The 22,459-nt window shown below is 42.1% G+C and overlaps 1 protein-coding gene across 1 annotated transcript in view; it reads right to left on the bottom strand.

The window, feature by feature from the left end:
* Positions 1 to 293: 293 nt before the first annotated feature.
* The window catches only part of EFHC2 (EF-hand domain containing 2), a 328,957-nt gene continuing 306,791 nt past the window's right edge, over positions 294 to 22,459 (bottom strand). The window contains exons 14-15 of the mRNA XM_068963224.1: positions 21,716 to 21,821; positions 294 to 392 (exon numbers count right to left, since the gene is read on the bottom strand). Of these exons, the coding sequence (XP_068819325.1) occupies positions 294 to 392; positions 21,716 to 21,821 (205 nt within the window). The remainder of the gene's footprint in view (positions 393 to 21,715; positions 21,822 to 22,459) is intronic.

Raw genomic sequence — 22,459 nt, 5'->3', positions numbered from 1 at the left:
ATTACATTGGATAGAAAATTACTGTAAGATTCTTGGTATTAATAAATCATATATATAATAAAAAATGCTCAATGTTTCTTTAAATGGCATTTTTAATAGTGCAGGTACATCAGCAATATGAGGTTCTGAAAACCTGAAATGACAAAAGGAGATTAATTTTGGAATATGGATTTTAATTCAATATGAACCTTGTCTCTTTTGTTTAATGGAATTATATCTACTGAAATAAACTTGGCAAAAATTAAAGCAGGAAATTAGAAAATCAAAGGAAGTTAACCAAAACTGCATGGTTACTACTCTTCTAAGCCAAACACATCCTTTAAAAGGTTTAAATAGTAAATGCGTTTCACAGGAATAGGTGATGGCATCCCAAGCCACTCATCTTCACTTCTCTGGGAAAAAAACACAAAGAAGGATATAATTAGAACTACATTTGAAAGTGCAGTTTTATAAATGCAACATCAAATTGTTTGTTCCTTATCATTTATATAAGCTCTTGGCTAAGTAGTTTATTTTCCAAGCAGACATTTCATTGACTTTCAGATCATCAGGACTCCGCAGTAGATTGGATTCTTATACTCGGTCCCTTGTCCTTCCCTGTATTAGAATTATATATACTGTGCTCTTTGCCATGTGAATTTGCCGAACCTCCTATGGAATCCTGTTTCCTAAGGAGTCCTTTTTCCCTTTGGCATGAATTTGGCCACATGGCTGGCTCTGGCCTATGTCATCCTAGCAGATATACCACAGACAGAGGCCTTAATGTGCTAGAATGGTTTGGCTTGGCCTTTGTACCTCTGCCATCACCATGAGAAGAACATGGCCCAAGATGCTGCTGGTCCCAGAACCGCACAGGTGGAGAAAGCCCCTACACATGCATGCATGATATATCATGGGCTTCCCAGGTGGCTCGGTGGTAAATAATCTATTTGCCAATGCAGAAGACCTGGCTTCCATCTGTGGGTGGGGAAGATCCCCTGGAGAAGGAAATGGCAACCAACTCCAGTATTCTTGCCTGGAAAATTCCAAGGACAGAGGAGCTACTGGGCTACAGTACATGGACTCGCAAAGACTTGGACATGACTGAGTGAGTGCATGCGTACACACACACACACACACACACACACACATTATGTGATACATGTATGTATATATATTTGCTAAACACCTTCACTCTAAAAAGGTTTAAGAATTATTTGGCTAAGGTGGCTTGTAACAAAATGCAATTATGTAACAATAAACGTGTTAAGGAGATTTCAAAAATCTTGTATATATAAATCTCTATACACATAGGCATATACATACTTTTATTTATGCTGCAATGGCTAATTAATATTATTATCAATGGTGGAGGAGGTAAGTCCATAACTATAGCTACCTATATTTCTATTGTCAAGGTTAACTGTTGTATATAAGAGCTGTTAAATCTCTCCTAGTGCCAAATTAGTATCTGGAGCCACAAGGTACCACACAAATACAGGTAAGGGCTCTATATTTCTATGTGATGTGAAAGCTACCTGAGAAAGTGATATTTCACTTGGGCTTTATGGGATGAGGAACAGTTTGTTGATGTGTTGTTTAGCTACTAAGTTGTGTCTGGCTCTTTGTGACCCCATGGACTGTAGCCCTTCAGGCTTCTCTGTCCATGGGATTTCCCAGGCAAGAATACTGGAGTGGGTTTCCATTTACATCTCCAGGGGATCTTCCCAATCCAAGGACTGGCATCTCCTGCATTGCAGGTGGATTCTTCACCATTGAGCCACCAGGGAAGTCTTGAGCAGCAAGCAGTTAAGCAGGGGATTAAAGTGATGAAGGCTGTTCCAGGCATAGAGAATATTATAAGCAAAGGCCTGGAGACCCAAAAAATCCTTTTTCAAGAAAGGGTGAGTATCCTGTACTGTGTATCTGGGGTACGCAGTACAAAGCGAGAAGAGAGGCAGTTGGATAGAAAAGGCAGGGCCAAACTTGAGGCCTTCTGTGCTAGTTTATGCTTTATGCTGTGGCTAGGGAAAGTTTATTAGGTAACTCATTGGATGTATGAAGAATGAAAGGAAGGAGGACAATCACTTTGGAGGTTACTGCAATAATCCTAGGGAGAGATGACTATGCCATAACCAGTGCAGCTGAGCCTGGGGTGAATAAGAACTAAATCTGAAAGACTCTGCCACAGTAGAACACACAATACCTGGAAGGTGACTGATGCAAAGCAGTGATAAAAGAAAGAGGTCAAGTTATAGGTTGAATTGTGTCCCCTCAAAAAAGACATGTTGGAGTCCTAACCCTCTGATATCTCAGAATGTGACCTTATTTGGAAATAAGGTCATTGCAGATGTAATTAGCTCGATGTGGTCATCCTGGAGTAGGTTAGGCCCCCTAATTCAATATGCTCAGTGACCTTATAAACTAATACAGATAAGGATGGTTCTAAGACTTCTAAATTTGGTAACAGCTGACGATGTCTGTATTAGTTTCCTAGGGCTTCCATAACAAATTACCACAAACTGAGAAGCTTAAAGCCACAAAATGCATTCTGTCACCATGAAGAGACCAGATGTCCAAAATCCAGGTGCTGGCAGGGCTGGCTCTTCCTGGACGCTCTAAGGGAGACTGTCCCATGCCCCTCTCCCAGCTTCCGGGAGTTGATGGCTATCCCTTGAGTTCCTTCGCTTGTAGATACATCACTCCCTTCTCTGCCTCTATCTTGTTCTCCGTGCGTCTGTGTGTGTGTCTGTCATCACATAGCCTTCTTATGACAACAATTACTGGATTTAGGGGCCACTCTAATCCAGTATGAGCTCATTTTAACTTTTAGTAGGTGTTTTAATTGTATCTGCAAAGATTCCATTTCCAAATAAGTTCACATTCTGAGGTTTTGGGTAGACAAGAATTGAGTGACGTGTGTTGGGGGGGCAACATTGTAAAGAAAATAAAAAGGCACAAAGAAGAGAGGTTTTAAACATTTTTAACTGGGAAATAATGATCATAGGGAGAAACTAGGCTCAGTCTGGGGCATTTTAATTTGAGGTACCCCTAAGACAGCAAGGTAAAGATTCTGGTAAATATCTGGAAACAGGGTTCTGTATAGCACAGACCTAAACTCCAGAAATGGGCAAAGAGGTGGAAGTCACTGAAACATGGGTTATATGTAAAACGGTGATAATTAACAATGATGATGCAGAATCAGAATCCAAAGAGCACCAAGAACTGGCATCTCTAACTGAAGCATAAAGTCTTAGTTTAAGAGATGATTGATGATGACAATGATTATAAATTTACTGGTTATTCACAATATGACAGGTATTCTTTTAAGTGATATACTGAGCTATTTAATCGCTGCAGCTTAAAAAATTAATAAACAGAAACTTCAGTTAAATAGAGTCAGGAGACCAGAAGAGGAAGCCTCCATGCTCTCCATTACAAGCAGAACACAAGAGAAGAAGAGCAACTCCTCTTCTTCGCTGGTAAGGACACAGCCAATGAAAAGACATGGACCCTTTGTTTGCTACCACTTTTCCAATTTCCTTTTCCTCTCAAGTGTTCTCCTTCCCCTGCCATGAAGGAACTTGCGCATGGCTTATCACGGCTACAGACCCCCAAAATGCACTTCTCTTCCTGTTGTTGTTTAATCGCTAAGTCATGTCTGACTCTTTGGGTCCCCATGGCAATTCTCTGATGATTGCAAATAAATTCATCTTCGCTGGAGAAGTATCCAGCAATCTATTTGATTTTAAGTCAACACCTGGATTTAGAAAAGGCACCAGAAATCAAATTGCCAACATCCGTTGGATCATCGAAAAAGCAAAAGAGTTCCAGAAAAACATCTACTTCTACTTTATTGACTATGCCAAACCTTTTGACTGTGTGGATCACAACAAACTGGGAAATTCTTAAAGAGGTAAGAACAGCAGACCACATCACCTGCCTCCTGAGAAATCTGTATGCATGTCAAGAAGCAACAGTTAGAACTGGACATGGAACAACAGACTGGTTCGAAATCAGGAAAGGAGTACATTAAGGCTGTATATCGTCACCCTGCTTATTTAACTTATATGCAGAGTACAGCATGAGAAATGCTGGCCTGGATGAAGCACAAGCTGGAATCAAGATTGTTGGGAGAAATATCAATAACCTCAGATATGTAGATGATACCATGCTTATGGCAGAAAGCTAAAAAGAACTAAAAAGCCTCTTGATGAAAGTGAAAGAGGAGAGTAAAAAAGTTGGCTTAAAACTCAACATTCAGAAAACTAAGATCATGGCATTTGGTCCCATCACTTCATGGCAAATAGATGGGGAAACAGTCAGACTTTATTTTCTTGGGCTCCAAAATCCCTGCAGATGGTGACTGCAGCCATGAAATGAAAAGCCTGTTGCTCCTTGGAAGAAAAGTTATGGCCAACCTAGACAGTATATTAAAAAGCAGAGATATTACTTTGCCAACAAAAGTCCGTCTAGTCAAAGCTATGGGTTTTCCAGTAGTCATGTATGGATGTGAGAGTTGGACTATAAAGAAAGCTGAGTGCTGAAGAATTGATGCTTTTGAACTGTGGTGTTGGAGAAGACTCTTGAGAGTTCCTTGAACTGCAAGGAGATCCGACCAGTCCATCCTAAAGGAAATAAGTCCTGAATATTCATTGGAAGGACCGATGCTGAAGCTGAAATGCCAATACTTTGGCCACCTGATGTGAAGAACTGACTCATTTAAAAAGACCATGATGCTGGGAAAGATTGAAGGTGGGAGGAGAAGGGGACAACAGAGGATGAGATGGTTGGATGGCATCACTGACTCGATGGACATGAGTCTGAGTAAACTCTGGTAGTTTGTGACAGACAGGGAAGCTTGGCATGCTGCAGTCCATGGTGTTGCAAAGAGTTGGACACGACTAAGTGACTGAAGTGAACTGAACAGCAGCATAAAACCCTAAGAGGTAGGTATTATTATGATACTCATCTACAGAAAAGGAAACTGAGGCAAGAGAAGGGTTAAGTAGCTTGTCTAAAGTCAAACTGCCAGTAAGTGGAGGAGTCTGGACTGTAACCCCAGTCTGAGGGCTCCAGAGCTCTGCTTATCTGCTGGGCTATCCTCCAAATCCCAGGGAAGGAGCAGGCCTATTCAGAAGCAGCTGGCTCTCATCCTACATGACTACATTTAGTCCCATCATTTTCAACAAGAATAGTTAAGTAGAAAAAACTGTGATTCTTGAAGGGACACTATGCTTCTCTTTCAAGAATGCCTCCTGTTGGATGCTGGAGGCTGAGCCCAGACTACCCAACCAGCTGTGTAAAGAAGGAAATGACTATTCAGATGGATCATGGCTAAACCAACTCCTAGGGTGTACTCTGTGTAATTCATACTACATGGAACTTCAAGAAATGTCTTTCCTATGCCCTAAAGTAGTAAATCACTGTGTGTCTGAATGTGCATATACAAAATGTGTGTTTATTTTATATGTGTGTATGTGTGTGTGTGTATGTATATATATATATATATATATATTTTTTAATCAGTGAAGGCTAAGATCAAGTCATCCAATTCAACTATTCAACATGTCCTCAAAAATTTCATTATAAGACTTTAAGCAATTTTCACTCTTAAGTAATAGAGTAGTTCCTCAGTATCTTGGTTCTAGGATCTCCTGTAGATACTAAAATCTAAGGATGCTCATGTCCCTTACATAAAATGGTGGAGTATTCACATATAATCTATGTATATCCTCCTGTATATTTTAAATCATCTCTAGATTACTTAAAATACCTAATACTATGTAAATGTCATGGAAATAGCTGTAAATACAATGTAAACACTATGTAAATAGTTGGTGTGTGGCAGATTCAAGCTTTGCTATTTGGAATTCTCCAGATCTTTTTTTTCCAAATACTGTTGATCCATGGTTGGGTGAATCTGTGGATATGGAAGGCTGACTGTATTTAATTTTACCATGTTATAGAAGAACATTGTACAAATATGTACATTCACAATCACTATTTCCTGATAGGCTTTTTTTAAACAGAAGTTTTCAATACAAAAAAGAAACGTATTATGTGACATATAACATTACAGTGAAATTATCTTCTCTCATGAAATAGGTCAGTATTAGAAGATCTTCATTCTTTATTCGGCAGCAACATTTTTGAACTGTTTGGTTTAATTTTTGTTTGATTTTTGAGCAAGAAATCATGATTTAAATCCTAACAACAAGAGAAAACTAAAGAGAAGAACTTATATTGGAATAATGATAACTTAAGAGTTTGGAGATGAGAAATTTATTAGCAAAAAAGCCAAACCTGGGTAAATGAAACTCAAGGAAAATGCCCTGAGATTTGAAGTTAAGGACAATTTAGGATGAAAAATTAATGTATGGGAGCAAAATCTGCCACCCCAAAATGTGCCTCTCTGGCATGAGGATTATTTTAAGTTGATTATTTTTAAGAAACAAAAGACTCAGGAATAGCTTTTACCTCCCCCTTAAGTGCCTAAGAGAATTTAGATAAAGGGCTTGTTCCAAGAGAGCAAATAACTACCTGTGAAGTAGACAGGGAGGAACTGAGCAAAGTCTGCTTGTTCAAATTTCTTTCTGTGTTTCATTGTTTCTGCATGGCCCAGCAAAGATTTCTTTACCAAACATTTGCTCTTTTCATCTTCCTGGGAATTGCTTTCCTTCCCTTTTCTTTTGCAGTCCCAGACCCCTAACCCCTTCTCCTTGGTCCTTTAGTCAAGAATGACATCTATAACTCAGTCTACCTGTCTTTGGAATCTCTCATGTTTATGTGGATTCCTCATATATAAGCAATTGTTGTTTTTTTTCTTTTCCTGTTAATCCATCTTAACCTCATTTTAACTATTAAACCAGCCAAAAGAACCTAGAAGGGTGGGAGGAAATGATTTCCTACCCCCAACAACAATAGCCCATTTCTTTTAACTCTGACCACTTTAAATCCTGTGGCTCACACAATGCTTTCCTGACAGCTCCAGCTCCGCTACGCCCTTTCTCTAAAATCAATACCACTTCCCTCAAGTTTATTTACCTTTGTCACTTTTCTCCAGGTTCTAGATGGACATGATGTTTTCTGCCTAAATGTCTGAGTTTGTAGTGCCTGAGGAACCTAATATTTATACATTGGCAATATGATCTGGTGATTTATAGTAAGAAATGTATATTTGGTTTCGTCCCCATCTCTGGCACAGAGCTCTTAAAACTCTTCAGTTCAGTCGCTCAGTCGTGTCCAACTCTTTGTGACCTCATGGATTGCAGCACACCAGGCCTCCCTGTCTATCACCAACTCACGGAGCTTATTCAAACTCGTGTCCACCAAGTTAGTGATGCCATCCAACCATCTCATCCTGTCATCCCCTTCTCCACCCACCTTCAATCATTCCCAGCATCATGGTCTTTATAAATGAGTCCGTTCTTCACATCAAGTGGCCAAAGTATTGGCATTTCAGCTTCAGCATTGGTCCTTCCAATGAATATTCAGGACTGATTTCCTTTAGGATGGACTGGTTGGATCTCCTTGCAGTTCAAGGGACTCTCAAGAGTCTTTTCCAATACCACAGTTCCAAAGCATCAATTCTTCAGCACTCAGCTTTCTTTATAGTCCAACTCTCACATCCATACATGACTACTGGAAAGACCATAGATTTGACTAGATGGACCTTTGTGGGCAAAGTAATGTCTCTGCTTTTTAATATACTGTCTAGGTTGGCCATAACTTTTCTTCCAAGGAGCAACAGGCTTTTCATTTCATGGCTGCAGTCACCATCTGCAGTGATTTTGGAGCCCCCCCCCCAAATAAAGTCTGTCACTGTTTCCACTGTTTCCCCATCTATTTGCCATGAGGTGTTGGGGCTGGATGCCATGATCTTAGTTTTCTGAATGTTGAGTTTTAAGCCAACTTTTCACTCTCCTCTTTCACCTTCATCAAGAGGCTCTTTAGTTCTTCTTAGCTTTCTGCCATAAGCGTGGTGTCATTTGTATATCTGAGGTTATTGATATTTCTCCCAACAATCTTGATTCCAGCTTGTGCTTCATCCAGGCCAGCATTTCTCATGCTGTGCTCTGCATATAAGTTAAATAAGCAGGGTGACGATAAACAGCCTTGACGTATTCCTTTCCTGATTTGGAACCAGTCTGTTGTTCCATGTCCAGTTCTAACTGTTGCTTCCTGACCTGCATACAGATTTCTCAAGAGGCAGGTGATGTGGTCCGGTATTCCCATCTCTTTAAGAATTTCCCACAGTTTGTTGTGATCCACACAGTCAAAGGCTTTGGCAAAGTCAATAAAGTAGAAGTAGATGTTTTTCTGGAACTCTTTTGCTTTTTTGATGATCTGACGGATGTTGGCAATTTGATCTCTGGTTCCTCTGCCTTTTCTAAAACCAGCTTGAACATCTGGAAGTTCACAGTTCATGTACTATTGAAGCCTGGCTCGGAGGATTTTGAGCATTACTTTGCAAGTGTGTGAGATGAGTGCAATTGTGCGGTAGTTTGAACATTCTTTGGCATTGCCTTTCTTTGGGACTGGAATGAAAACTGACCTCTTCCAGTCCTGAAGCCACTGCTGAGTTTTCCAAATTTCCTGGTATATTGAGTGCAGCACTTTCAGAGCATCATCTTTTAGGATTTGAAATAGCTCAACTGGAATTCTATCACATCCACTAGCTTAAAACTCTTGGAATGTCCTAAGTGACGACAGTGATAGGGTCTCATTTCTTATGTTAATGTGACATTTTTGAAAAGCACCTTAATGATGGAGGCTGGTTGCCAAAGGAGCCAACCACATGATTGGAGGGTTAGAACTTTCAGTGCCCCACCTCCACTCCCCACCCCATACTTCCAGGGTGGGGGCAAGGGGCTGAAGAGTGACTTCATTCACCAACAGCCAATGATTTACTCAATCATGCCTTTTTAATGAAACCTCCATAAAACCCCAAAGGTACAGGTTTCGGAGAGTTTCCAGGTTGGTGAACACGTGGAGGTGTGGGGAGAGTAGTTCAGCCCAGAGTGGAAATGGAAACTCTGCGCCGTTGCCCCACACTGTGCTTCACGCCTCTCTCCTCCATCTACCTGTTCCTGACTTATGATGTTCAGTTGCTTCAGTTGTGTCCAACTGTTTGAGACCCTATGGACTGTAGCCCACCAGGCTCTTCTGTCCACAGGATTTCCCAGGCAAGAACACTGGAGTGGGTTGCCATTTACTTCTCCAGGGGATCTTCCCAACCCAAGGATTGAACCCGAGTCTCCTGCATTTCAGGCATATTCTTTACCACTGAGCTACCTGGGAAGCCATTCCTGATTTATATCCTTTCATAATAAATAGGTTCAGTTCAGTTCGGTTCAGTTCAGTCGCTCAGTTGTGTCCAACTCTTTGCAACCTCATGGATTGCAGCATGCCAGGCCTCCCTGTCCATCACCAACTCCCAGAGTCTACTCAAACTCATGTCCATTGAGTCAGTGATGCCATCCAGCCATCTCATCCTCTGTCATCCCCTTCTCCTCCTGCAACCAATCCCTCCCAGTATCAGGGTCTTTTCCAATGAGTCAGCTCTTCACATGAGGTGGTCAAAGTATTGGAGTTTCAGCGTTAGCATCATTCCTTCCAAAGAAATCCCAGGGTTGATCTCCTTCAGAATGGACTGGTTGGATCTCCTTGCAGTCCAAGGGACTCTCAAGAGTCTTCTCCAACACCACAGTTCAAAGCATCAGTTCTTCGGCACTCAGCTTTCTTCACAGTCCAACTCTCACATCCATACATGAGGTTATCTAATAAGTAAGTTGTTTTTTCAGAGTTATGTGAGCAGCTCAAGCAAGTTACTCAAACCCAAGGAGGAGGACAATGACTCAAGTATGGCTCAGATGGTAAAGCATCTGTCTACAATGCGGGAGACCTGGGTTCGATCCCTGGGTTGGGAAGATTCCCTGGAGAAAGAAATGGCAACCCACTCCAGTATTCTTGCCTGGAAAATCCCATGGATGGAGAAGCCTGGTAGGCTACATCCATGGAATCGCAAAGAGTCGGACACAACTGAGTGACTTCACTTAAGGAGGAGGACATGGGAACCTCCAATCCACAGCCCTTTGGTCAGAAGCACAGGTGACAACTTGAACTTGTGAATGACATCTGAAGGAGGAGAGGTAGTCTTGTAGGACTGAGCCCTTAGCCTGTGGGATCTGATACTATCTCCAGGTAGACAATATTAGAATCCAGCTGACCTGTAGGAGACTCAGCTGGTGCTGAGAACTGATTGCTATGGGGGAAAACACACATTGGAATTGGTACCAGAATTGCAACTAACCCTCAATTTCTGGTAGATGTTCACAGTACTAGTTTAAATGGACTAACAGTAATCAAGTTGGGATCTAAAAGATGAAGGAAGCAGGACATAAAATTTAAGAAACTCAGGGGAATGGGGCATTAATAAATTAGAGGGCAAAGGTAACTTCCTCATAATTTTGTCTGTAATTGGGTCCACCTAAAGGAATCACTCTGCATATAAGTTAAATAAGCAGGGTGACAATATACAGCCTTGATGTACTCCTTTCCTGATTTGGAACCAGTCTGTTATTCCATGTCCAGTTCTAATTACTGCTTCTTGACCTGCATATGCAGAGTACATCATTCGAAGTGCCAGGCTGAATGAAGCACAAGCTGGAGTCAAGATTGCCGGGAAAAATATCAATAACCTCAAATATGCAGATGACACCATTCTTATGGCAGAAAGCTAAGAAGAACTAAAGAGCCTCTTGATGAAAGTGAAAGAGGGGAGTGAAAAAGTTGGCTTAAAACTCAACATTCAGAAAACTAAGATCATGGCATTCGGTCCCATCACTTCATGGCAAATAGATGGGGAAACAGTGGAAACAGTGGCAGACTTTATTTTTTGGGCTCCAAAATCACTGCAGATGGTGAGTACAGCCATGAAATTAAAAGACATTTGCTCCTTGGAAGAAAAGCTATGACCAACCTAGACAGTATATTAAAAAGCAAAGACATTACTTTGCCAACAAAAGTCTGTCTAGTCAAAGCTAAGCACTGAAGAATTGATGCTTTTGAACTGTGGTGTTGGAGAAGACTCTTGAGAATCCCTTGGACAGCAAGGAGATCCAACCAGTCAGTTGTAAAGGAAATCAGTCCTGAATATTCACCAAAAGGACTAATGCTCAAGCTAAAGCTCCAATACTTTGGCCACTTGACATGAAGAACTGACTCACTGGAAAAGATCCTGATGCTGGGAAAGATTGAAGGCAGGAGGATATGGGGATGACAGAAGATGAGATGGTTGGATGACATCACCGACTCTAGGGACATGAGTTTGAGTAAGTTCTGGGAGTTCGTGATGGACAGGGAAGCCTGGTGTGCTGCAGTCCATGGTGTCACAAAGAGTTGGACATGACTGAGCAGCTGAACTGAACTGAAAGGAATCACGTGGCCAATCTCTTTTAGAGGTCTTTGGTAACATGGTAACCCACTCCAGTACTCTTGCTTGGAAAATCCCATGGATGGAGGAGCCTGGTAGGCTATACAGTCCATGGGGTCACAAAGAGTCAGACATGACTGAGCGACTTCATTTTCTTTCACTTGGTAACGTGAGAAATCCCCTCACTACCATTGCCTAATTGTTCTAATAAATCTGCAAATGTTCCAATCATTACATAATATTTATGACTGGGCAGTGAGTTAAAAATATTCTTTGTCCTCACTGACCTTCTATTCATCCCACGCTACAAAATTCGAAGAAAACTTCAGATTATATTGTTTCCCAGCACTACACAAGTTTTAAGTGGAAATAACTGCATGGTGATTTTACAACAAGACAGTTCATCCTCAGCTGTCAATCCCTCCTATTCTGGATGAGGATAAGCCTGCTTGTGTTTCTGTAAAACAGCCTGCCTAAAGGTGCAGGATCAGAATCTTAAATATCTGTATGTATCAGATGTTCTGCCATTACCCATCCTGTTCCTCTCCCCCTTTCCACTTTGGTGCACACCAACCTAACCTCCAACCATCAGCACCTGCCTTCCTCTGCCCGAGAGTGCCCCTTTGGTCTCTGGGGCCTGCTTTGGCTGTCCCTGTGACATGCCACGGGGGCTTCCCAGGTGGCGCTAGTGGTAAAGAACCCTCTTGTCAATGCAGGAGACACAAGAGATGCAGGCTTGATCCCTGGGTTGGGAAGATCCCCTGGAGGGAGGGTACAGCAACCCACCCCAGTATTCTTGCCTCAAGAATCCCATGGACAGAGGAGCCTGGCGGGCTACAGTCCATGGGGTCACAAAGAGTTGGACAAGATTGCAGTGACTTAGCACGCACACGTGATGTGCCACAAGTGCCTGGGAATTCATTATTTCCCCCCACTTCAGCAGCAGCTGTCAAACGATGACTGACAGGAGTTGATGGAGGGGATAACTCTGATGTACATATCAGGTTACTGGATCCCTGTGTTTCCCATAGACATTAAGTCCCAGTCATTCCCATTTTTACTGGTTTGATAATATGCCTTATATTTTTGCTCTTCCATTTCTCACTTCCCTGCTCCCTTGCTAGCATTCCCTTCACTTTGTCCAAAAAACTATTTACATGCAAATCTGTTGTCTCTGAGTCAGCTTCCAGAAGAAGTCAAACAAAGACAGTATGCAATTTTGCATTTATCAAAATTAATAGAATGTCTATGAAAGTCCTGGTACAGCTTGGAACAAAGCAACTTCTTGACAGACTGTGGATGGATCCAGAGTCTCCAATGTGACTGCCAGATAACTCTAGAGACAGTATCTAAATCTCAAAGCAAAATTCAGTGTAATCTGGAGTGTAAACAATATGTGCCACATAGCATTTTCTGGAAGAAGGAAGAACTACGAGATGCAGAGTGAAATTCAACAGTAATACAAAATCATGATTCTAAAATGGCTGGAAATCATTGTCTGCAAGAGGGCCCCATGACATCTTTCAATCTGGCTGTCACTGGAGCTACTTAAGATGTCAGAGAAGTTGGCAATAAATTACTTGTTCATCAATGGTGAAAAAAAAAAAAAAAACGTAGCTGCCAATCTGTAAAACCACATATTCTTGAAATGGGAAGAAAAGATGGCACTGGATAGAAACCCAGTAAACAGCAGCTGCCCAGTGAGAACAGCAAAGCTGTGTGTGAGCTCATAGGCCCTGGATTTATTTGCTTTGACATTTTTAAAAGGAAATTTAATTGGATTATGTCTCCTTCTAGCTTAAAATTTTCTACTGTAGTACTGGCCACCAGATGCATGCGGGAAAAAGATCAGGAGCCAATTAAATTCCACGCTTCACTGAAACAAGGTTATTTTTATTCCTCCCAAATGTAAGGCTGCTAGAGTCATGTTAGTGATTTCACTCTATTACTCCCTCTTTGCTCAATAAAAAAAAAAAAAGGATGCTATTTATCTATGAATTTGTAGAAAAATCCAGTGCTGTATGGAACTGAAATTGCTCCTTTCTTGGATTTTCTTTCTTCTACTAGGTTGACATGACCTCAGAAATAATCAAATTAAGTTGATAGAAATCATAAAAACAATTAAATTTCAGTAAATTAAATTGAAATTAATTTGAGGAAGAAATTTTGCAAATACTTGCTAAGATAATCAAGAGCATTCTGATGACAAGGGAAATCTCATATATAAAACCAGGAGACTTGTTTATGTTTCTATCCATTTCTGTCTTTACTATACTGCCAATATTTCACAACTGCATTTCTTTGCCCTACACCAAGCTCCAGTAGTTTTCAATTGTGTGAGTGAGGCTAAAAGTTGTTACTTTTAAACAAGAAAACCTTTCCTTGAAATTGCATTACAGGGCAAGTAAAGTTTTCAAGGAGACATGATTTTTTTTTAGTTTTAGTGATAAGCTTATTTATACAATTGAAGTAGACATCACCAAACCTTTTAAATGACAGTGGATTCTGGCAGTATTGTTCCCTACTAGGTCATTGCTTTGTGTTATGTAATCAGTATGTGTTTACCAGTTATTTTTTAAATCTAATGAGAATGACTGAAAGTGTTAGCTGCTCAATCATGTCTGACTCTTTGTGACCCCATGGACTGTACCCACCAAGCTCTTCTCTTCTGTCCATGGGGATTCTCTGAGCAAGAATACTGGAGTGGGTATCCATTCCCTTCTCCAGGGGATCTTCCCGTCCCAAGGATTGAACCTGGGTCTCCTGCGTTGCAGGCAGATTCTTTAACATTTGCACCACCAGGGAAGATCAGTGAGAAAGGTTAATAATCTTTTATTTCAACTGTTAAATTCAACCTGAAATATTAGACATAACTTTGCTTAAAGAGGTGGCACTAGCCCTTGACTATATAATCTAGACCTTTAGGAATGCCTTTGAGTCTTAGCTTCCTATCTATAAATTAGTAATGATACTTATTGCCACAATACGGTTGGGAAAATAAAATGCCACAGGGTATTCCACCCTCTAAATATCAAAAGATCTTCAAAAGGTGGGGTGTCCAAAGATAGATACCAAGGTGTACCCTACTGTTCCCTATTCTACAATACCAAGGCTATATATCATCCTGTCGTGGCAAGAGAAAACTTCAGAGCCAATTGCTAATGTTTCTGCAGTGCCAGCGCTCATAAAAAGAAGCCACATCCATTTTTTCTCAGAAGTGTCCAAAGATAAGATGCCAGTCACACAGTGTGAGTTATAAAGTTTATATGAGATCCGATTTAGCATTATTTTTTAAAATGTGACTTCTGAGATTAACCAGGCAGGCTCTAAACAGTGGGACCTCTTTTGCCAGTTTTACAGTTACCATCTGTGAGCAAGCACAATAGAATGGAATTGGGGTCTCTAGGCCGTGACAGCTCCAGGCAACATGCTGAGACCATAGATAGTCACACAATGGAGTGAGAATTAAATTACTCCAATGGCTGAGGTGGGAGCCAGGCAGAGGCCTGGCTAAGGCAGCTCCTGAGAAGCCAGGCTACAGGCCACACTCAGCAGCCCTGGTGGGTGACAATAAGTTTCCACCCATCCACACAGGGAAAGTTCTCACCAAATCAAAGCTGGGCTAGCTACTACCACGGTGCTCTCTGAAAATTCTGCTTTTTTGTTGTTGGTCCCCAGTTCTTTCAGCTGATGCTATGTGAGGATAACACATAGGTGAGTCTTACTGGAGTCAGAGGGATCAGTCCTGACATCCAGCAGACCAAGCTTCAGGAGCTGTTCGTCTGGACTTGGCCTTAAACATTGGCTGTGACGGTTGCTCACTAGAGCACAAGTCTTTACTCTGGTAACAGACTGTGCTGGCTCTTTCTCCATTTGTCCCCCAAGACCCATTTTCTGCCCTTCACACCAAGCTCTCTGCCCTGGGAGGCTGACCTCTGCAGACTGCACCACTTCTTGAGCTTTCTCATTCTCTACCTTCCGGGTGGGTCCAGCCAATGGGAAGCAGCGAGAGATAGGGGTATGGATTCTATTTCTTCTCTCCCTACCTGCTGCCACTGCTCTAGCACTTCTACTGGGCTCCAATAAGACCAGTCCCTCCCTGCTTCTCCAGACCTAGGGAGGGTAAAGGCTTCCCACTCCAGCTAGGCCCTGAGCACTTCACTGCCCGAATTGGTTCCCTTGACCCTACACACTCCTCTGTCAATAACCCCTGTATTAAATCCATACCCTGACTCCTCTATGAGAGCTGTGAGTCTCGAGCTAGAACCTCAGTGGTATAGGGACTCAGCCTGCTCTTTCCCCTGGCCAGGGCTGAAGGTTTTAGTTCAAGCCTGCTGACGGGCCCCCTCTGGTTGCTCAACAGTCCTAACCCCAGGATTCCCCAGCACTGTGCTCCCTGTTCTGGGGAGCCTCTCTGCTAGAGCTCCCTGATATGCTGCCCTTCTAATCCCTAGCCTTGTGTAGCAGACCACTCTCCTACTCAGCTTCTGGTTGGCTAAAGCTCATGGTCCTATTCCTCTTGTTTTGGTCTCTCACTGCTCCCATTCACTGCAGTTAATCAAGCTTGGGAAGGTGTCCCAAATCCCCACCCCTACCATCCACCCTATCCATTCATGCTGATGCAAACAGAACTGGTGCTGACTCTAGTACTGGGACCTGCCTAGCTTTCATCAGCTTCGCAGTCTCTTTTCATTTCTCAGTAAGATCCCCATTTCAGGGAAGACACCCTGTTAAGTGGACAATGATCAGCCCAAGAGTATAGTTACCCACCCAGGTTCCAAGTGGTAGCTGGTGCCAGTAACTTCTAGAGAGGTGTTCATGATACCTCTAGAACTTCAGCCAGAGCTGACTTGTCCAGCTCATACATTGGGGAAAGCATGCAGCTGCCCCACTGCTGGCCTCCACCAGGGCCACACTTCCACACAGGAGCTCAGCCTGCCATTCCTTGTTCTCAGCAGAACTTTAATCTGTCATGTCACAATCAAGGCTGCGTCACTTTCACAACCTGGTGGATCCTGTCCTAAAGTCCTACATTCAGTGTTTTGGCTACAGCAGACTCTCTAAGTATTGGCAATCCCCAAAGCTCTAAGTGAGAGGCTTTCTTTGCCTGAGTGGGCCCCACAGACCTATGCATCTGGTCCAACTACTTGAGCATAACCACTTCCTCTTCCATAACCATGGCATCTTCTAGCATGTCAGTTCCCTGCCACGGGTGAAAGCTCAGACAGTAACAGAAGAGCAGGTGCATGAAGAAGGCTGTGCTACAGGAGAGGCCCCCAGTTCATACCAAGAACAATCAAGAGTGGTTGGCTGCAAGACATGATCCATCTAGAATGCTCTTGGGTAAGGACTTGGTGGTCCAGCCTCTAGAAGACCCTTCAGGGGTTGCTTCAGCTACAGAGCTGTCTTGACTGCAAAGAGCCACGCTACCCTTTCTAACTAATTTCTAACTCATTTATGACTCACTGGAAAAGACCCTGATGCTAGGAAAGATTGAAGGCAGCAGGAGAAGGGGATGACAGAGGATGAGATGGTTGGATGGCATCACCGACTTGATGGACATGAGTTTGAGCAAGCTCTGGGAGTTGGTGATGGACAGGGAAGCCTGGTGTGCTGCAGTCCATGGAGTTGCAAAGAGTCGGACACGACTGAGTGACTGAACTTCACTTACCCTTTCTAAACCAATGCACAGGGATAAAGTCCAGGTCATTTTGGCCTAACTAATTCAGGATGGCTCTGAGAAGCCATTCTAGCTCCAGAGTTCCCAGTGGACCAGCAAAGGCTGCCTTTGGATCTGCATCAAAGCTCAATTCTCCCTCTGTGCACTCCAATGTCCCCCTCTCCCTCCCATAGGTATTGATACCAAGGACATTTCCAAATAAACATCCTGCACATAAAACTCCATCTGCTTCCTGGAGAAGCCAACCTGTGACACAGCTCTGACCCATTGTGTCTCAGGGCATTATTAGATATTAACATTTATGTACACTTGTATGGGTCAGGAGATACTACACTTTTCTTTTTTTCTTTTTATTTTTTTGATGCTACACTTTTCATGGCTCATTCTGTTGTCTGAACTATGCAATACTATGGTCAACCCATTCACAGTACATCTTTTCATATAGATTACAGACTCACTGGTAACATTCCCAGGCTATCTAATATCCTCTTTAATGAAATGATAACAAGCTTAGGAGTACCAGAGTGCTTCAGACTCTGCAGTTTAGTTAAATTCTCACTAAAGGTTAAATTGGTCAGGTGCCATTTTATATCTATGTTCTTCCTTTTATTTCTAAACTGGCTGAAAAAGAACGGCCCCTTCCAAATGTCTCCTGAAGACTAAACTGTTTCCAGGCTTGGTCCTCTGGGATGGTAAGAGATCCTAAGTGTAAAGTTCTTCTCACCATAAATGAGTTAACAACTGGAAGAGTCTACTTACTGCTGAAGCACAGGCCCTTTCTGATGCTACACGCCTGTTCTGTAGCTGTTCTAACTCTTACCTTTAAGGATAGAATCACTGATCTTAGCTTTCAAACTTGACAGCTCAGGGCCCAGCCTCCTGACTTCAGGACTTAAGACATTGCCATTTTACAAACAATAGTAACAGCCACCATGTAAGCTGTTACTGTGGGGTAGGTATTGTGATAACTGTCTCATGTCTACTGACATAAGCACTACTCTTACCTCCATTTTTGAGATGAGGAAACTTGAAAGGTTGACTCACTTACATGAAGTGACCCAGTTAGTCAATCATAGAGCTAAGGATTTGAGTTCAGCTTCCTATGATTCCAGACCTTCCGTTTTACACGCTCTCTCTAAAGAACCTGAGGCCCATTGCTCAATAACTATCCCTGCAGACAGAGTAGGTAAAAGATGAAATGGGGGGAGGGGTGGCTAAAGGGAAAGTAGATTTTTGGCTTTTGCACACTGACTCTCCTTCCAATGTAGGTGGTGATCCTTTTGCAGGTCCTTAGATCAATTTAATGGGTAAGGACTATATTCAAAAGAAAGAAAGAAGGTGGGGAGAAAGAAAGGAAATAGGGAGGAAGGAAAAGGATCATACATCATTGCATGTACTTAGAATAATACTGTTTCATGAAACGTTTGTTCTATTGTATATGTGCATGCTGGGTTACTATGGAAAAATGTCTTTCTTACTGTAGGTTGTAGTACCAAAAGGTAATTAAATTTCATTCAAACTCAATAGTCATCGGGAAAATGAAAATTAAAGCAATAAGATACTACATATTTTCAGAGGCAAAAATGTAAAAATAACGTGAATGCCTAGTGATAGAGAAATGGATGAATAAATTATTCCATACTCATACTACAGTACTAAAGAACGGCTTAGTGAAGTGAGTGAAGTTGCTCGGTCGTGTTCGACTCTTTGTAACCCTGTGGACGGTAGCCTACAAAGCTCCTCCATCCATTGGATTTTCCAAGCAAGAGTACTGGAGTTGGTGGCCATTTCCTTCTCCAGGGGATCTTCCCAACCCAGGGACTGAACCCGGCTCCCCCACATTGTAGGCAGATGCTTTACCGTCTGAGCCACCAGGGAAGTCTACACATATTAAACTAGAGAAATGTCCCATGGTGTACAATTAAGAAAAATACACAACAGATAAAATGCATGTGGTACAATTATATTTCTGTGCATTAAAATGATGAAACCCCAAAGCATAGGTAAACATTTGGGTGATGGATTGGGTAGAATAGAAAAGGAGAGAAGGAGAAAGTGAGGAGAAAAACAACAAAGGTAGTTGCTAACTAGCAAAAATAAGTATGTGTATCACTCAGGATCACAAAAGAAATAGAGGATATATGTGGACTGTGCAAATTGAGAAAAGCTTAATAAAATGACTATTTACAAAGTTGTGGGAAATGTTCAGGAAAACCAACAAGGGATCCTCCAGACCCTCAAGGAGCCATGACCACCACTTGAGGCTCAAGGGGCATGTGAGGGTGGTTGCAGCTACATGGAGAGAAACTCCAGACAGGTGCTGTGGACCTTGGAGGAGGAGGCAGTCAGGGAAGGAGATGACTTTTTTCTCTTCCCACCCTCCACTCTCCTGCTGGTGCATCCCAATGGCTCCCCCAACTGGAGGCCAGAGGGCTAGGGGACCCACTGATGAAGCTCACAAAGATCAGCTGCCTAGGACTCAGAGCAGGGTAGACGGGGCTGGAGCAAAGTCCCAATGGGACAAATGGATGCTATCCAACACAGAATATTGTAACATTAAATGAAACAGTAGAACATAAACTCTATCCATCATTGTTCCTTTTACATGTAAAAATTACATATTTGTGTGGCTAAGAAATTAAAAGAGACTTCTCTGGTGACTCAGATGATAAAGAATCTGCCTGTAATGCAGGAGATGCGGGTTCAATCCCTGGGTCAGGAAGATCCCCTGAAGGAGGAAATGGCAACCCCACTCCAGTTTGCTTGTCTGGAAAATTCCATGGAAAGAGGAGCCTGGCAGACTATAGTCCATGAGGTTGCAAAGAATCGGACACAAATGAGCAGTTAACACTTAAAATGTTACCAAATGACAGTATTAACTTGTTTTTGTGACAGTATCTTGAACTTTAGTGAATTAAACCCAGTATCTTCAATAATAATTATATTTAAATGATTTTTTCCTTTTTCACTCTTTGTGGTAAAACAGATTTGAGTTAAAATTCTCACTCTCCCATACATTGGCTGTTCTTCTAACTTTCTCATTTCTAAAATGGGAATGATAAAAGTATCTACCCTCAGAAAGTTGCTCTGAGGATTAAATGAGCAAATAGATTTTGAGGTATTAGAAGAGAGCTTGACACACAGTAAATGGTTTAAGTGTGTGCTGTTGCTATGGTGACGATGGATCATCAAAGAGCCTCTTAAGGGGTCTACTTGTCTCCTTGTCTTCTCTCTAATCTACTCACCACCCAGCCAGAGCAAGGGCCCTTTAAAGGGCATATCTAATCATGTCACTCTCCTCCTGGACATTTGCTCATGGTCTCCAGACTTTGCAGGATGATATGCAAACCTCACCCATGAGGTTATCTCCAGCCTCATCCCTCTCCTCTCCTCCTCCTTTGTGCCTTCATCCCAGCCGCACCGATTCTTCCTGGTTCTGACCAAGAGTCATGCTGCCCCTTGCCCTGGAGCCTCTGTTGGGAAGGCCACTGGGCATACCATGCCACTCTTCCTATCTAACTCCTACTATTCATCATCAAAATTTCCAGTGTCACCTCCTCTAAGACTTCTTGTCCCCCTGACCCTCCTCAAGGTAGCAAAAATGACTGTCTCTAGACCCCAGGACACAGCACCAAAACTGCTGACAGTGGATACTTAAATGTGACTTGTCTGAGAATTAAATTCATAAATTAATGAGTTAAGTAATTATCCCCAAAGTCACTGAGCTAAGCAAGCAGCAGGGCCAGAATTCAAGCCCAGCTCTGTTTAACTCCAAAGGCCACCAGTGTTTCCCCATCATCTGGAGGTTCTAAGGCTGCCTGACACTCCAGAGGAGCTGCATGCCTGAGGGAACTCCCCAAGGGCACTAGACCAGTTCAGGCCAGAATGAGCTGGTCAGCAGAGACCGGGAGGAATAAATGCCTCCTTTCTGAGAGTATTGACCACATGACATTTGCTTTATCAAGGGACTTTCCCAAGAAAATCAATTTCTGGAGCATGTTAAAACATAAACAAACCGCCACCCACCCATCCACTCCTTAAAGACAATTGGTCCAGAGAGCTTAGAGAATTCAGACAATTCCATAATGTTGAGAGCATCATCTGATCACAAGAACTTTGTTTTCCCTAACCAAGCATTTTTCTACTGAATTTCTATTTCGAATTTGGCCCCACTAGAAAATATTCATCTCCATACAATACTGCTTCACCCAAGGCAAACCGGTGTGCACCGCCTCAGACACACTGGGGATTCTTGACATATGCACCACTGAGGTTTGCTCTTGTGGCTTATGATGATATTACCAGAATCCCCTGATAACAGTGTTTATATCTATTTATAACTGTAACCTATAATCCTATTTTCCATATAATTGGGTACAACTTAGGTTAAAAAACATTCAGCTGCATAAGAAAAATCACGCTTTTATACAGCAGATGTTCACTCAGCATGGAAAGTGAATTAGCCTTTAACACAAATACTCAGAAATACACAGTGCTCTTTCCAAAAGCACTGATGTTAATTTTCTACATTGAAAAATAATTTCAAGATAAAAGATGTTAAAAATGCAAGGGAGGTAGCTATGGCTTGTTTTTAAAACAGGTATTATTGTTAATTTTACCTCTTTAATGTACGATACCACTTCCAATTCAGGCACTGGATTCACTCTCCAGTTCAGGGCACAGAAAAATGACTTGTAATTTATTTGTTTTTCACTGTCTTCAAACCTAAAAATATAATTGTATGATTTGAGTCAATCTGTACAATTCAGGACCAAAATGTCAGCTTAAATCTACCATGAAAACGTAATATTAGAAGTGCTTCAATACTGATATTTTTCTTATTTCTTATTACTTTATATTTTGTTTTTAACGCTCCAGGCTGTAAACTCTTTGAGAGCAGAGACCTCACACATCTAATTCACCAAAGTATCCCCAGGACCTATGACCAACCTAGATAGCATATTAAAAAGCAGAGACATTCTTTGCTGACAAAGGTCCATCAAGTCAAAGCTATAGTTTTTCCAGTAGTCATGTATGGATGTGAGAGTTGGACCATAAGGAAGGCTGAGCGCTGAAGAACTGATGCTTTCAAATCGTGGTGTTGGAGAAGACTCTTGAGAGTCCCTTGGACTGAAAGGAGCTCAAACCAGTCAATCCTAAAGGAAATCAACCCTGAATATTCACTGGAAGGACTGATGCAGACTCCAATATTTGGCCACCTGATGGGAAGGGCTGACTCACTGGAAACAACTCTGAAGTTGGGAAAGATTGAAGGCAGGAGAAGAAGGGGGCAACAGAGGATGAGATGGTTGGATGGCATCACTGATTCCATGGACATAAGTTTGAGCAAACTCTGGGAGACG

Source organism: Capricornis sumatraensis, chromosome X (genome assembly GCF_032405125.1).
Source record: "Capricornis sumatraensis isolate serow.1 chromosome X, serow.2, whole genome shotgun sequence".
Classification (NCBI taxonomy): Eukaryota; Metazoa; Chordata; class Mammalia; order Artiodactyla; family Bovidae; genus Capricornis; species Capricornis sumatraensis.
Note: the sequence above shows the minus strand (reverse complement) of the source record. Positions and strands in the feature narration are given on the sequence as shown.